General features: G+C 44.5%; 1 protein-coding gene across 2 annotated transcripts in view; it reads left to right on the top strand.

Moving 5' to 3' along the window:
- Ptgr1 (prostaglandin reductase 1) overlaps positions 1-4,721 on the top strand; it is a 17,271-nt gene extending 12,550 nt beyond the window's left edge. For both annotated transcript variants that reach the window (XM_005362232.3, XM_026786559.1), the window contains exons 8-10: positions 765-873; positions 2,979-3,097; positions 4,429-4,721. In XM_005362232.3, coding sequence (XP_005362289.1) covers positions 765-873; positions 2,979-3,097; positions 4,429-4,539 — 339 coding nt within the window. In that variant the 3' untranslated portion in view covers positions 4,540-4,721. The remainder of the gene's footprint in view (positions 1-764; positions 874-2,978; positions 3,098-4,428) is intronic.
- The last annotated feature ends 9,379 nt before the right edge of the window (positions 4,722-14,100 follow it).

Below are 14,100 nucleotides of genomic sequence, written 5' to 3'. Positions count from 1 at the left end.
CATGATAGGGTTTCTCTGTGTAGCTTTGGAGCCTGTCCTGGAACTCAACCTGTAGACCAGGCTGACCTCGAACTCACAGAGATCCACCTGCCTCTGCTTCCTGAGGGTTGGAATTAAAGGCATGCGCCACCACTGCCTGACTTGTGACTGGTTTTCTTATATCCATCTTACTCTGGTTGAAGTGATTTCAGTATGATTTTGATTTACATTTCCTTGTGACAAATGACACTGAAGACATACTCATGGACATACATGTATCATGTTTGGGGCCATGTGTATAGAACTTTGGCCTAGCTCTCAACTAGATTATCAGTTCTTTATATATGAGTACACGTCTCTCCTCATTGCAGTTAAATTTCATTATTGCAGTAGCTGTGTTCTGTAAAGTAACCAGGAACATTGAACTATGGCTCCTAGGTAAAATGTCTACACGTGAACATTTCTCGTGTGGATTATAATCTTTAATCCTAATCCCCCTTCTTTGTAGTTTATTTACTTTATTTTACAAAGGAGACATGAGGTTTGGATGTTATACTAAACTGAAGTCTTAAGTAACTTGCCCTCATTATGTAGCTGGGAATAACCTCAATTTTCTGATCCTTTTGCCTCTGCCTCTTAGAAATGTTCCTTTCTGATATGTATTTCAGCCGCAATCACTACAACTTCTGTATTGATTTAATCAATTTTGTTGATTCTCCTTAGTGGATTTTTACCATTATTTAACGTGTTCTGTTTTTTTGTTTGTTTTCTGGCTGTCTGTTTAGGTAGGCGGAGAGTTTTCAAACACGGTTATAGCCCAGATGAAGACGTTTGGGAGAATTGCCATCTGTGGGGCCATCTCTCAGTACAACCTCACCGGTCCACGTTCACAAGGTATTGTGCTCCTGCGTGTAGGAGGACTGGGCAAATTCACAGACACGGGGATGAGGTGGGGGTCGTTGTCATGTCTTCACAGGTGTGGGTGGGCCTTGCCTTCTAGAGCAGCAAGACATCTGTGCTTGATGGGGTCTGGCAATTTCCCCGTAAAGAGAAAAAGGCCTGGCTGCTCCCGCCCTCCGGGCACACGCGCTCTTTGATTGGCCTCTTTCATTTCTCTTGTGCTCTCTCTCCATCTCTCTCTTCCTCACTTTTCTATACTGAAATCCCTCCCTCCCTCTCCTTTATACTCCCAGGGGTCCAAAAGCAGTGTGAGGTGAGAGCCCTATGCTCTTGGCTTCTGGGTTGTGAGGGATCCTGTGTGAGCCTCTGTTACAAGATGAATGGCTGACACAAGACAGAGCCCAGTGCTTCGACTCCTCACATCGGGTCGTCTCTCTGTTGTCAGGACGATAGATTTAGTTGAGGCTCCCGAGGAAGAAGAAGAAGAAAAAGGAATCTTTGGGTCTCTAGTCAGGATATGGGTGACCATAGAACAACTGCTTACTTCTTCAATCCTGGGCTTGATTTGTGAATAAAATCCCATAGCACTGATTGCCAGCAGAACTGCCTAGAGACGGGAGAGCTTAGAACAGTGGGGCTGAAGACGGACTGATTGCAGATTCCCTTATGAGTTATGGAAAATCAAAACACTACCTTCTCCAGCCAGGAAACTCCAGATTTGCTTGGCAATCTCATTGATAGGGACACCCCCCTCCCACACATCTTCTTTTGCAATTGATGCTAAGATGGAATCTTGGGAAAGCATCTGTCCGTCAACCAGAGACAGCTCCAGGATATATTTTCTTAACCACAGTCTAAATAGGTGCAATCAAATATTTCTGACCTAGGGTTTTTTTTTTTTTTTTTTTTTTTTTTTTTTTTTTTTGCAATTAGTCTTTTGAATTTCTGCTACTCAAATAGGTCTTAGAGATGGCAGTAGAGCTATCTATTTTAATCAGATGGGATTCTGCCTTGCTTCTGAGGCCAGGAATTCTAGCACATTCCAGTGTCAGTATAGCTCAGAGACAAGTCAGTATTTCTACCAACTTCCAACCATATTTGCTTTGTTGCACCCAAAAGAAACCAATGTTCCTGTTGGGGTACTGAGCTCAGCAACAGTATTTCAGTCTCTTCCAAGATGAGGAAATGAAAGTTCTATGTGGGTGGTGTGTGCACATACGTGTGGGTATGTATGGATGTCAGAGGTCAACCTTACTTCCCAATTGCTCTCGATTTTGACCTTTTGAGACTATTGTCTCTCACTGAAGCTGGAACCCATCAATTCATCTAGATGGCTGGCCGATGACTTCAAGGGATCCTTCTACTTGGTGTTATAAATTCACATTGCTGTGCCTAGCTTTTACATGGGTGCCAAGAATCTGAACTCTTATTCTCGTGTCGAATGGCAATCATTTTACTGACTGAGCCAAATCTCCCTAGCCTAGGCTGGACCTTTAACTCTTAAGGGAAACAAGGTTGCTGTGGGCCTGTTGAATAAGCGCCATGCTGCGGGACGGTCTAAGCACGGGCAGCGTTATGACTTTATGCATTTGTTCTGAGGCACATCCCAGCATTTATATATGTCCCGCATCATGTGCCAATTTCTATTGGTTCAAGACAAGGCTCCATTTCTTTCCTCCAAGTAGTGAGTGGAGACTTTAGCCTTAAGTTGCACCAGTGGTCCAAGACACCAAAGATGCCTTGCTTCTGTTCTCCTGACCTTGCCATTCCATAAGCCCACTTCCACCGACTCTCGGAGAGTGTGTAACTCCAACCCTGCACCATGCCTCAGCTGCTGGCTCCCAGGCAGCCAGTGTGGCCTCTCTCTTCCTGCTCTCTGTTTCCCTGTGGAGCGTATATACTCATGGGCTCTGGGGCTTGGCGTGCGGATGTCTCTGGGGCCATTCTTCTCCCCACTGCTTGGTTAGTGCTGGCCCTGTGGATCAGGAAGGAGCGGAGGAAACAGAATGGGGAGGGGGTGCTTGGAGAGCCGAGACAGTGTGTCTCACTGTGGACATGTCCCAGGACCCTGTGACTGTGAGTGAATCCTCCTTTTCCAGGCCCACCCCCAGAGGCTGTGATTTATCAGCAACTCCGCATGGAGGGGTTCCTCGTTACCCGCTGGCAGGGAGACGTCCGCCAGAAGGCTCTGATAGACCTGATGAATTGGGTCTCAGAGGTAAGGGGACCCAGCCACTCCCACTGCCCACCGGCTCCCACAGACTTTTGCAATTCACAACCCTCAGTCCTTCAATCCCCCCCCCCCTTTTAAGATTATTAGTCATGCTGGGCGGTGGTGGCACACGCCTTTAATCCCAGCACTCGGGAGGCAGAGGCAGGCGGATCTCTGTGAGTTCGAGACCAGCCTGGTCTACAGAGCTAGTTCCAGGGTAGGCTCCAAAGCCACAGAGAAACCCTGTCTCGAAAAAGCAAAAAAAAAAAAAGGATTTACTAGTCATGTATTTTATATATCTGAGTGCTCTGTCTTCACGCATGTCAGAAGAAGGAATCTGATCCCACTACAGATGGTTGTTGGCAGCCACCATATGGTGGCTGGGAATTGAACTCAGGACCTCTGGAAGAGCAGCCAAGTGCTCTTAACCACTGAGCCATCTCTCTAGCCCCCAGTTCTTCCCTTTTTTGTTTCTTCTTGTCTGTTGGATCAGTGTTTTCAGTTATAAACATTCTTTCCTCATCTTACAAAGGAAAATAAATTTATTTAAATTTTTGTTTGGGGGTTGAGGGTGAAGGCTGTAATGGAATAAGTGTGTTGTTAAAAATTTCACGAGTATTTGCGTTAGTTTCTAGGGCTGCCGTCACAAAGCACCACAGGATGGGTGGCTCAGGCAACAGAAATTCATTCTAGAGGCTGCTCACCTTAGAGCAAAGTACCAGCGGGTTCTCGCTTCTTCAGAGGTTTTTCTCCCTATATCGTTTTACGGTCTTCTCTGGGTGTGTCTGCCTTAGTTTCAAAAGGGACACCAGTCCTGCTTGCTCATGACATGCTCATATGACCTCATTATGTTTTAATTATGTCTTCACACTGTCTCTCTTCTACGTAACTGGTAACACGCAGGGTGAACCTTGGTCAGAAGGGAGAACGAAGTTTAATTTCCATGGTATTTACGTTTCCTGAACAAGCCCCACCTCCTCCAGTCTTACTTGAGGTGTGGTGCTTCCTATCATTGGGCTACTAGATATGAGAAAAACGGCATCTGTTGAGGGTGTACCTTTCTTTTCCCCTCTCTTCTGAGATCATCGCATTGTTAAACTTTTCTGTGCAGGGTACACAGGAATCGCTTTGTTGTTGCCTGTTTGTTACCATTTACCCTGAGAGTGCGCTGCGATTGTGTTCTGGGTACCCTGTCCATAGATCTTGTTGTCCATCGATAAGAGGGCCGTCATCTCAGAATTCCAAGATTCTTCTTGTATACCTGATAAAATTGTTGCTAGGACGGGAAGAGGACATCATTTGGAAAATGAAATCAACCCATGATTGTTTTGATGCAGGGTAAAATCCAGTACCACGAATACATACACGAAGGGTTTGAGAAGATGCCAGCGACGTTCATGGGAATGTTGAAAGGAGAAAATCTGGGGAAGGCAATAGTGAAAGCATGAAGAAAAAAATGACATAAGCATCATCACTGGAGGGTTAGGTTGTTTTTAATCATTTGGTACAAATGTACATCGCCTTATGTAAGAAATAACTGCAAGGGATTTGACCTATCTAATAAAATACCTGTGTGATTTTTTTAAAAATCTATGATAGAGAATTAAAATCTCCTGACAAACAACAAGAAGGCATGTTTCTGCCGAGTTCATCTCCTCCTAGGTGATTGTAAGAAATAATGGCTTTGGTGTCTGTTCTAATTTTCTTTTCTGTTGCTGCAACAAAAGCAATTTAGGTGAGGAAAAGGTTTACTTGGCTTACGCTTTCTGGTTACTGCCTGTCAGTGAGAGAAATTAGGGGAGGAAGCTGTAAGTAGGCCTGCTTTGTATTCCGTTAGCTTTGTCTCTAACCAGGGAACTCACAGCCAGGGCCACTTGCTAGCTAGTGCATGCAGGCTGGTGCTCAGCTAACTTTCCTGTACAGTCCACCATCCACTGCCTAGGAGATGGCACCTCCCACAGTGGGCTTAGCCTAGGAGATGGTACCTCCCACAGTGGGCTTAGCCTACTACATCAATGAGTAATAAAGAGGCTTCCCCAGACCTGTCCACAGGCCAGTTTGATTGAAGCAGTTGTCAAGATCAACGTTCAAGCTAACTGGAGGAGTGTCCAAAAGTTTAAAGTAACCTAACTGCATGATGAATTTGATGGTGTAAGATTTCTACCCCAATTGCATATAATACTCAATACTTATGAAACTAGAAAGAAAACAAAAACAAACACACTGCTGCTATCTGGAGGTCTCGGTGCCAGCCTACGCTGGTGTGCTGTGTAGTGAGGCTAATGCCACTTACCATACCAAGGAAGGAATCTGTCATTCAGAACAGCTGGAACCGAGGAGTGTTAGACTGGGCAAGAGACAAACCTTATATTGTACACTGGTGCTTTTTGAATCCTGAACATTCTGGAAAAAATTGGTTGACAAATAAAATTAAAAACTGGGGATGGAGATAGAGACAGAGAACCACACTGGAGCACAGGTCTGAGCTCCCAAGGTCCCAATGAGGAGCAGAAGGAGGGAGAAGATGAGCAAGGAAGTCAGGACCACAAGGGGTGCACCCACCCACTGAGACAATGGGGCTGATCTATTGGGAGCTCACCAAGGCCAGCTGGACTGTGACTGAAAAAGCAGGGGATAAAACCGGACTCTCTGAACATGGCGAACAATGAGGGCTGATGAGAAGCCAAGGACAATGGCACGGGGTTTTGACCCTACTTCATGTTCTGGCTCTGTGGGATCCTAGCCAGTTTGGTTGTTCACCTTCCTAGACATGGACGGAGGGGGGTGAACCTTGGACTTTCCACAGGGCAGGGAACCCTGACTGCTCTTTGGACTGGAGAGGGAGGGGGAGAGGAGCTTGGGGGAGGGGGAGAAGGGTGGGAGGAGGGGGAGGGAAATGGGAGGCTGGGAGGAGGCAGATACTTTTTTTTTTCCTTTTCTCAATAAAAAAAAAATTAAAAAAACCTGGAATTCCCTGCTTTTGTCCCTCTCACTCTGAAGTTTTGAGACAGAGCTTCTCTGCACAGCCCTGGATATCCTAGAACTCTGTAGACAAGACTGGCCTCAAACCCAGATACCTGCCCGCCTCTGCCGCCCAAGTGCTGGGAATAAAGGCGTACGCTACCACACCTGGCTGCATCTTCTCTTATCAAGCCATTTGGTCCTAAAGACAACAGTTGGGACAAGAGGTGCCCGCCTTTGGGGGTTGGAGTAGAGAAGCCCCATGTGCCAGAGCAGACTGAACTTACTGATGGAGGTCAGCTGCCTGGCATACGGAGTCAAAGAGTAGAGCGGGATGGGCTGGGAGTGAACTGTGGCTTAGTGAAGAACCCTGGAACCCTAAGCCAAGTGACTGAACAAAATGCAGAGGTCTTCTTGGGTCAGGGCAGCTCTCAGTGTCTAAGCAGGGCTGCAGTTGGGGAGCATGGCGTCATGAAGGTCGCCAGGGTCAAAGCGGAGAGAGGATGGCATTTGAACAAGAGGGTGGCCTGGAGCGAGGACCCAGAGACGGTAGTACGAGGAGAGTGCCCTACACAAAAACAGCCGAGTTAAAGAATTCAGGCAGCCTACGCAGAGTGTCACCCTTGGGGTGTCCCAGCAGGAGATGTGTGGTCCCAAGGAGGATGAGGAGAGTGTCCACAGGAGAACGAAGGACCTGGTATAGGCAGTTGATATTAGGTCGTGCATGATACAGCTGATGTGGAGGGCGTATCCAGAGTGGAGCCACTGTGTGGCTTCGGGGCCTAGTGGGAGCTGTAGACGCCAGCAAGGCAAGGAAGACTGCACTATAGAGTAGTGGACGTCCTGACAGCAGAGGGAGACTTGGATGGCGAGGAGGGAGGAGCGCCTGCACGAGAGGGAGTAGGAGCGAGGTGAGATGGTTCCATATAGGACTGGTCAAACAAGGACAATAGACACTAGACTGTCGCACAAGGGCTTTATGGGCTGGGGAGATGCTCAGGGGGTAAACTGTGCTTAGTGCAACTGTGAGAACTTGGAGCCCCAGAACCTACTTAAAAGCCAGGTAAGCGTGTTGGCCCATGTGTAACCCCAACATTGTAAGAGGTAGAGAAATGGGATCCCCAGAGCAAGCCCTCAGTCCCTTCAAATGTTAAAAATATCCCGGGACACTCCTCTGTAGTGCCCTGGAGCACCTCATCACCCTGGTATGACCAGTGGCTCTAAGCTGTTTCTAGGCTGTTGGGAGCCAAGGAAGATTTGATTGAATGTAGAAAGTTCAGATGGAGTCTTGTGTGTGTATTGTCTGACGTGGGCATGGCCACGTCAAGGACCAAGGTGCCTCAGACCCAGAGGGGTAGTGAAGCTTTCCCTGGGCGAGGTCCAGAGGTATGGCAAAGCCTTTCTCCAGTCCACATGTGAACGGTGGCAGTCTGTGCAGGTACGAGTATCTATGATTTATTAACCAGTGTGTACAAACCCTAGCAATTGCTGCTTCTTCCTGCCAGATGAGGGCAACCAGAGACTGGTGGCCTAGAGACTCGCTAACCTCTCCCCTCTCTGCTGCACAGTATAAGCATGCCGAGATTCTGGGGTGTTGGGGTGGCTGGCGGTGCTCCAGCAGAGCCATCATGGCCAGCTGACTCCAGCTTTTCTGTACCCATCTGTTCTTTCTTCAGTCTCCCCCCCCCCCAGTCAGTTTTCCAGGACTATGGTGAGCAGGACGCAGCACTAAGTCAGAGTTGAAAAGCGCTGGCCATTAGTATGTCTCCTTTTCCTTGCCTCTTGGAACTTAGTGGTCTCGTGGTTCAGACGGAAATGGTGGCAAAACGTTGCAACGCAGCAACGTACAGAAGGTTGGCCTGGGAAATTATCCTCTACTGAACCAAGGGGCTGGCTGCCTTCTCTGGCTAACATACACGAATGGGCAAAAAAAAATTAAATAAATAAAGTCAGTGAAATAATTCCTAATGAAATTCTGCTATACTTATAGATTGGTGCCTAGCCCAAACGTCATCGGGGAGGCGCATCATCCAGCAAACGATGGGCACAGATGCTGACACCCATAGCCAAGCATTGGGCAGATCTCAGGGAATCCTGTGGAGGAGGGGGAGGAAGGATTGTAGGACCAGTGGTCTCAAGAGCACCATAATAGAACTCACAGAACCAACTAGCCTGGGCTCACTGGGGCTCACAGAGACTGAACCAACAACCAGGGAACCTGGATGGGACTGGCCAAGGCCCTCTGCATATGTTACAGTTGTGCGGCTTGGTCTTCTTATAGGACTCCTAACAGTGAGCAGGGGCTGTCTCTGACTCTGTTGCCTGCTTTTGAGACCCATTCCTCCTATCAGATCGATTGCCTTATTCAGCCTTAATAGAAGAGATGCCTAGTCTCGCTGCAACTTGATATAGCACGGCTGTCTTATATCCATAGGAGGCCTGCCTGAATCTGAAGAGAAACAGTGGGGGAGTGGACATTGTAGGGGGAGGAGAGGTGGAGGGAGGAACTTGGAAGAGGGAACATTTTGATTGGGATATAAAAACAAACCAAATTAGATAAATAACAACAACAACAAAAATATTTTTCTCCAACTCTATTGTCCAATTTGGTAACTAGTGGAGGCTACTGAGAACTAGAGATATGCATGGTACTTCTTTCAAAAATTAAAATCTAGGGCTATTGAGATGGCTTAGCAGATAAGGGGACCTACTCCCAAGACTGACAACCTATGTTTGATCCTTGGAAAGCACATGGTAGAGAAAGAAAATCAAATATCATAATTGCCTTCTTACTTCCACACACAACATGACAGGTATGTTCATGTATACACACAAATAAATTATTTTTGATTTTTCAAGACAGGGTTTCTCTGTAGCTTTGGAGCCTGTCCTGGAGCTAGCTCTTGTAGACCAGGCTGGCCTCAAACTCACAGAGATCCTCCTGCCTCTGCCTCCTGAGTGCTGGGATTAAAGGTTCCACACAATTTTAAGAGTTTAAAAAAGTTAAAAACCAAACCAGGGCCAGGCGGTGGTGGCAGATGCCTTTGATCCCAGCACTTGGGAGACAGAGGCAGTCGGATCTCTGTGAGTTTGAGGTCAGCCTGGTCTACAGAGCGAGTTCCCAAACAATCAGGGCAGTTATTCAGAGAAACTCTGTCTCGCGGAAAAAACAAAACCAAACCAATCAATCAACCAACCAACTAAGCAAACAAACAGACAAACAAAACCCAAAGCAGGATTATTCTGTATTAAATACAACTTTATTTAGTAGAACTATGATTCACTTTACTGCACCGTACAGGATGCTGTTAGCAGGGCAGAGGAGCATGCATTTTTTTCAGTGACGCACAAGTACGTCACCAACCTAGGCAGCATTGATAAAACAGATGATAGCTGTCTCTGCACAGATGGACTATCATAATGCATTATGCAGATAGCACGAGTTTGAGCACTACGTGTATAATTCATAGCCACAAATCAAGGTGCTTCTCACTGGAATTGTGATTACTCTCTAGGTAAAAAATACATGGAAAAATAGCTTAAGTCTAGTTAAAGGCAAATTTCTAAGGCAGAATTCAGTGCGGACACAGAAGCTCTTACTGTAAGTGGCACAGGAGGGAAGGGGGAGTAAAAGAAGGCCCAGTGCGTGGTCACTGACAAATGTCAGTCACATTTACAGCAGCAGCAGCAGACACAAAAGCTAGCGAGTTCAAGTATTAAAGATAACACAGTAGGCAATACTGAAGACGATATTCCAGATCTATATCTCTTTTCAACTTAGTAAAAAAAAAAATTCACAAAGCCAGCTAAATAAACTAAATTTCTAACCAAAATCCCTTTAACAACATTTTAACACGTTTCAGATTCTAAGTGTGTCAGTTATAAGGTAGCTTGGCTCTTGCACATGCACACACGTGCAAAAACTAGAACTATGGGTAGATAAAAGTGAAGCCAACTACTATAATTCACTCAAAAACTTTGGGGAAAAAAAACCCGACAGCTTGAAAAATATCCACAGAAACAGAAAACACTACACCATTTAACAATTTTGCTCAGGGTAAACATGAGCAAATTACATATTTCTCACAGAATATATACATTTCTATTATCAAAAATCAAGTGACTGAAAATTTGAAAAATTTCAAGTATTTTTTCGTTTTAAATGATCCGTGTAAGACACTGACCAAGGAAAACTTTGATTGTATTGTCTCAAAGAACACCAAAAATTTCAAAGAGAAGCCAATTCATTGCCTCAGATCTCAAACTTCTGATTTATTAAACATGTTTTTTTTTTTTTTTCATCTGTTAGGGAATGTCAGCTAAGCAGAAAGATTAGTGTCTCTCAAGAAGATGAAATTGTAGCGGAGTTGAAAGACCAGGTAGGTCATCATTTTCAGGCAAGAGATAGCTTCTTCTTCGTTGCTTCATTTCCGGGTCTGATTTGAGCTGTAAGTGTTCTTACTCAGCTTTTGAAAGCAGACATCTGCTCAAGTGTTTCAGTACGCACGTGCAGGTGACTAGGTTACGGAGCCAACGAGACCGAGCACATGTAACGACATTGTGTTCTTTTTTATCAATAGTAACTGGATGATGTAAAGAGTTTAAGATATTCTGTGCTAGCAAATCAAGCGGAAAATTTCCTTGAATGCCTGCAGATATGACACGCCGAGTGAGATAACGCAGACACACAAACACACACACTGCGTCATTACTTATGTCAGGGACTAACAAGAGCCAGATGTGTAAAGGAAGTAGAATTGTGAGGACCAGGAGCTTGGGAGAGAAGCAGACAGACAATACGCGCTCAGTGAGTTGAGTGTGGGAGGATGGAAAAGCGCTGGGGATGAAGGTCAACTGCAAACGTGCAACACAGATCACTCAACCCGAAACATCAGGATGGTTCGCTTTCCGGTATGCCTAGTTTACATCAGAAGCAATTCTAAAGTAAAAAGAATAAAGCAAATTTGCGGACAGGGGCTTTGCCCTATCCTGTGACTCAAAAGAAATTTCTATATAGAAACTCACTATAAGTCGTTCTAAAGAACAAGGACTTTGTCATGGAGTTGATGAAAATACTTATCTCTATAAACAGAAATGCCAAGTAAAGCTTTAAAAAGCAATGCTATGAGGAATCATAATCATAAACTTAAAGCCTTTAGATGACCCTGGCCTTCTAAAAACAGATTTGAGTATGTGGGTGCTAGGCCAGATTGAATGCCTTTCAGGCTAAATTATTAGTTGTTGATAAACATTTTGCAGTGAGGTTTATAGTTTCCTTCTAGTACCCGGTGATAGTTCATGCTGGAGAAGGGACCGTATGTAGATGAAGGTCATGCTGGAAAAGGGATGCATGTCGATGAAGAACTTGTTATAACTCAACCATCCTGACTTTTGAATAGCTAAGGAATTTGAAGAATTCAGAGACACGTGAAAGGCTGAGGAATGGGCACATGGTGGCATTAGTCGTCAGGAAATGCAAGTTAAAAGTATATGGAAATGCCACTTCACCAGGATGATGAAGAGTTTTTAAAGATTGGGCACAGAAGGAAAGAAAACGGAACATTCACATATGACTGGCCAGAATTTAAAATGACGCAGTCACACGGGAAAGCAATTTGGTAATTTCCTAAGAAGTTAAACAGAAATTTACATTTTTAAAGTTTTTACAGAAACTCTACCTTTAGATGTCTACCAAGAAAAACAATCAACATTAATGTCTACACCGACTTTCACCCTATGTTCACAGTGTTGTTCCTAGCAGCCAGCTGCCTAAGGAGAAAGAAGAGAATATGTTCTCACAGGTAATGGATGAAGTATCCACATGATAGACTATCAAATCTAACAACAAACAACCAGCAAATAACATTTTAACAGAAAGAAATCACATAGGCTATAACATGCATAAACTTAAAAATGCGATGTCAACGGGAAACAAAGACCAATCAATATAAAATGACTAGAAAAGGCCATCCGTAAATACAGACACTAAATAAAGGCAGCTTAGTAGTTACCTGGGGTCCGAGATGAGAGTGGGAATCATGTATAAATGGATGGATCCAACAGGTACTCTTATTAGCGTGATGTTCTGAACAATGGATTATGGTAACCAATGTGCACTTCAGTAGAACTGAAGAAAGCTCACTAGATTGCACATCTTGATTTTAAGCATGTGTTCCATATTTTAATGAAGTTGTAAAAAAAAAAAGTTTTGTTTCTAATCCCCAACTGAGGTTGGGATAAAAACAGCTTCTTGTGAAATTCCCTAGAACACACTGGAAGAGATCTCTTTCTCAAGAGTTGTTTTTATGTATTAATTTTTTTCAATAAAATATATTATTTCTGAAAATTGTTAAGCCCATATAAGTGGTTCTTAAAAGCCAAATTCCTTTGATGTCAGGAATGTGTTTACTTGGTCCATTTGGTAACAGCTATACTGATCAATTTATCACAAAATAATGTCTGATTTTCTTTTCGACTTGGGATAAGGAGGGAGGAGCCACCCACAAGAAACCAAAAACCTTACACGCAGAGGTAGCACTTCAATCCTAAGCACATCCGCAGATATTCCTGAGTCTCGGATCAGCACTGCAGATCCTTCTACCCGAAAAAACAGAGCTCTGGTTTAGTTCTTGCTCTAGGAATTGCCTCAGATTTCAACTTCTACACCACAATCAAGTCCCAAGACCCAAACTAACTCATTCAGAGTCTTGAATTCCTTCCTCAGAAGTTAAGATTCCATCGGCTCATCAATACTCATATAGTCCATCCCATGAAGTCTCACTTCACAAAAAAAAAAGTGTCAAGTAGAACTTACTTCTGAGTTCTTTTCCTGACTTTTACTTGTTCTCAATTGGGGGGGGGGTCTCCCTTGAGATTTTAGTGTATGTATTATCTAAATGACAGAGTAACAAAATACCACAAGGCTGCAGTAGGAAAGCCAGATATAAGAGAAACCTGGCATTTCAACTGGCAACCACACCCGGGACAGCTGAGTCACCCATGGACATAGGCTAATGTGGTCAGCTCCTATGCATTTTGAGAGACAAACTCTGCTTCCCTTAAAATGCAAAACTCCTTATTTCTAAAGAGTAAAAACTGTGTATGTACATACATGCCCCATCCTACAAACCAACTAAAACATGTCTAAGAACCCAACCTGATTCAATCTACCGTCTTGTGACTTTTGCGTACAGAATCCTTAAACACTGTGGTGCAGGAGGCTGTGCTCGCTGCAGGGGGAAATAGCCAACCAAAACAACTGTTTCTGGTTTTTCTCTTCAGACCATTACTTTCATGGTGAAGCTGGCTCAGGTGCAAGCTCTCTGAATTTCCAATCCACAGAGGCAAAACTCAAAAGATAAGGAGACTGGGGTGATTTGTGCAAATTCGAACATTCCCTGAAAGCAAACTTTGCTGAGCTTCCCTGAATCGTTCCGTCTATCACATTCGAGGGACCCTACATCAAACACTCCACATTCTCACCAATCTACAAGTACACCACCCTGTGAGAGAGTAAGTGTCTACCAGACATGATGAGTCCAATGAACCAAACATGTTCAAGTTATTTTCTGCAGTATCAGAATATCAGATAAAAAGAAAACTTAGCCATCATTAATACCATCTCTTCACTCTACTGGTAAAGAAACGAAGACTCAGAAGGTCTAAGTGACTTCTTTAGGCAACACAGTGGCTGGTTGGCAAACTGGGATAGAGCCTAGGTTGTTAAGAGTTCAGCCAATTCTTTTCCATTCTACTGTATGGCCGTGGAAGGAAGCCAAGGAGAGACATCCGTGAAGAAAAGAGTCTTTCGAAGTTTGCCTTGTCAGAATTAGTTCAGTTCACATGCTTTCTTCAGGTCAATATAATTTTATCAGCTCTAATCAAAACTGGCCACCCTCAAGAAGAGGGACCAAAGGGGAAGAAGGCTACTCCTAGTTGTGAACCAACCCACTGAAGCTGAAGCTTCTAATCAATGCTGTGGGCAGTTTACATGACAAAGTTTTAAATAAGATCACAACCGGAACTAGCCTCCCCCTCCCCCCCCCCCC

The sequence above is a fragment of the Microtus ochrogaster genome, linkage group LG5 (genome assembly GCF_000317375.1).
Source record: "Microtus ochrogaster isolate Prairie Vole_2 linkage group LG5, MicOch1.0, whole genome shotgun sequence".
NCBI lineage: Eukaryota > Metazoa > Chordata > Mammalia > Rodentia > Cricetidae > Microtus > Microtus ochrogaster.
This window is presented reverse-complemented; position numbering and strand designations above follow the sequence as displayed.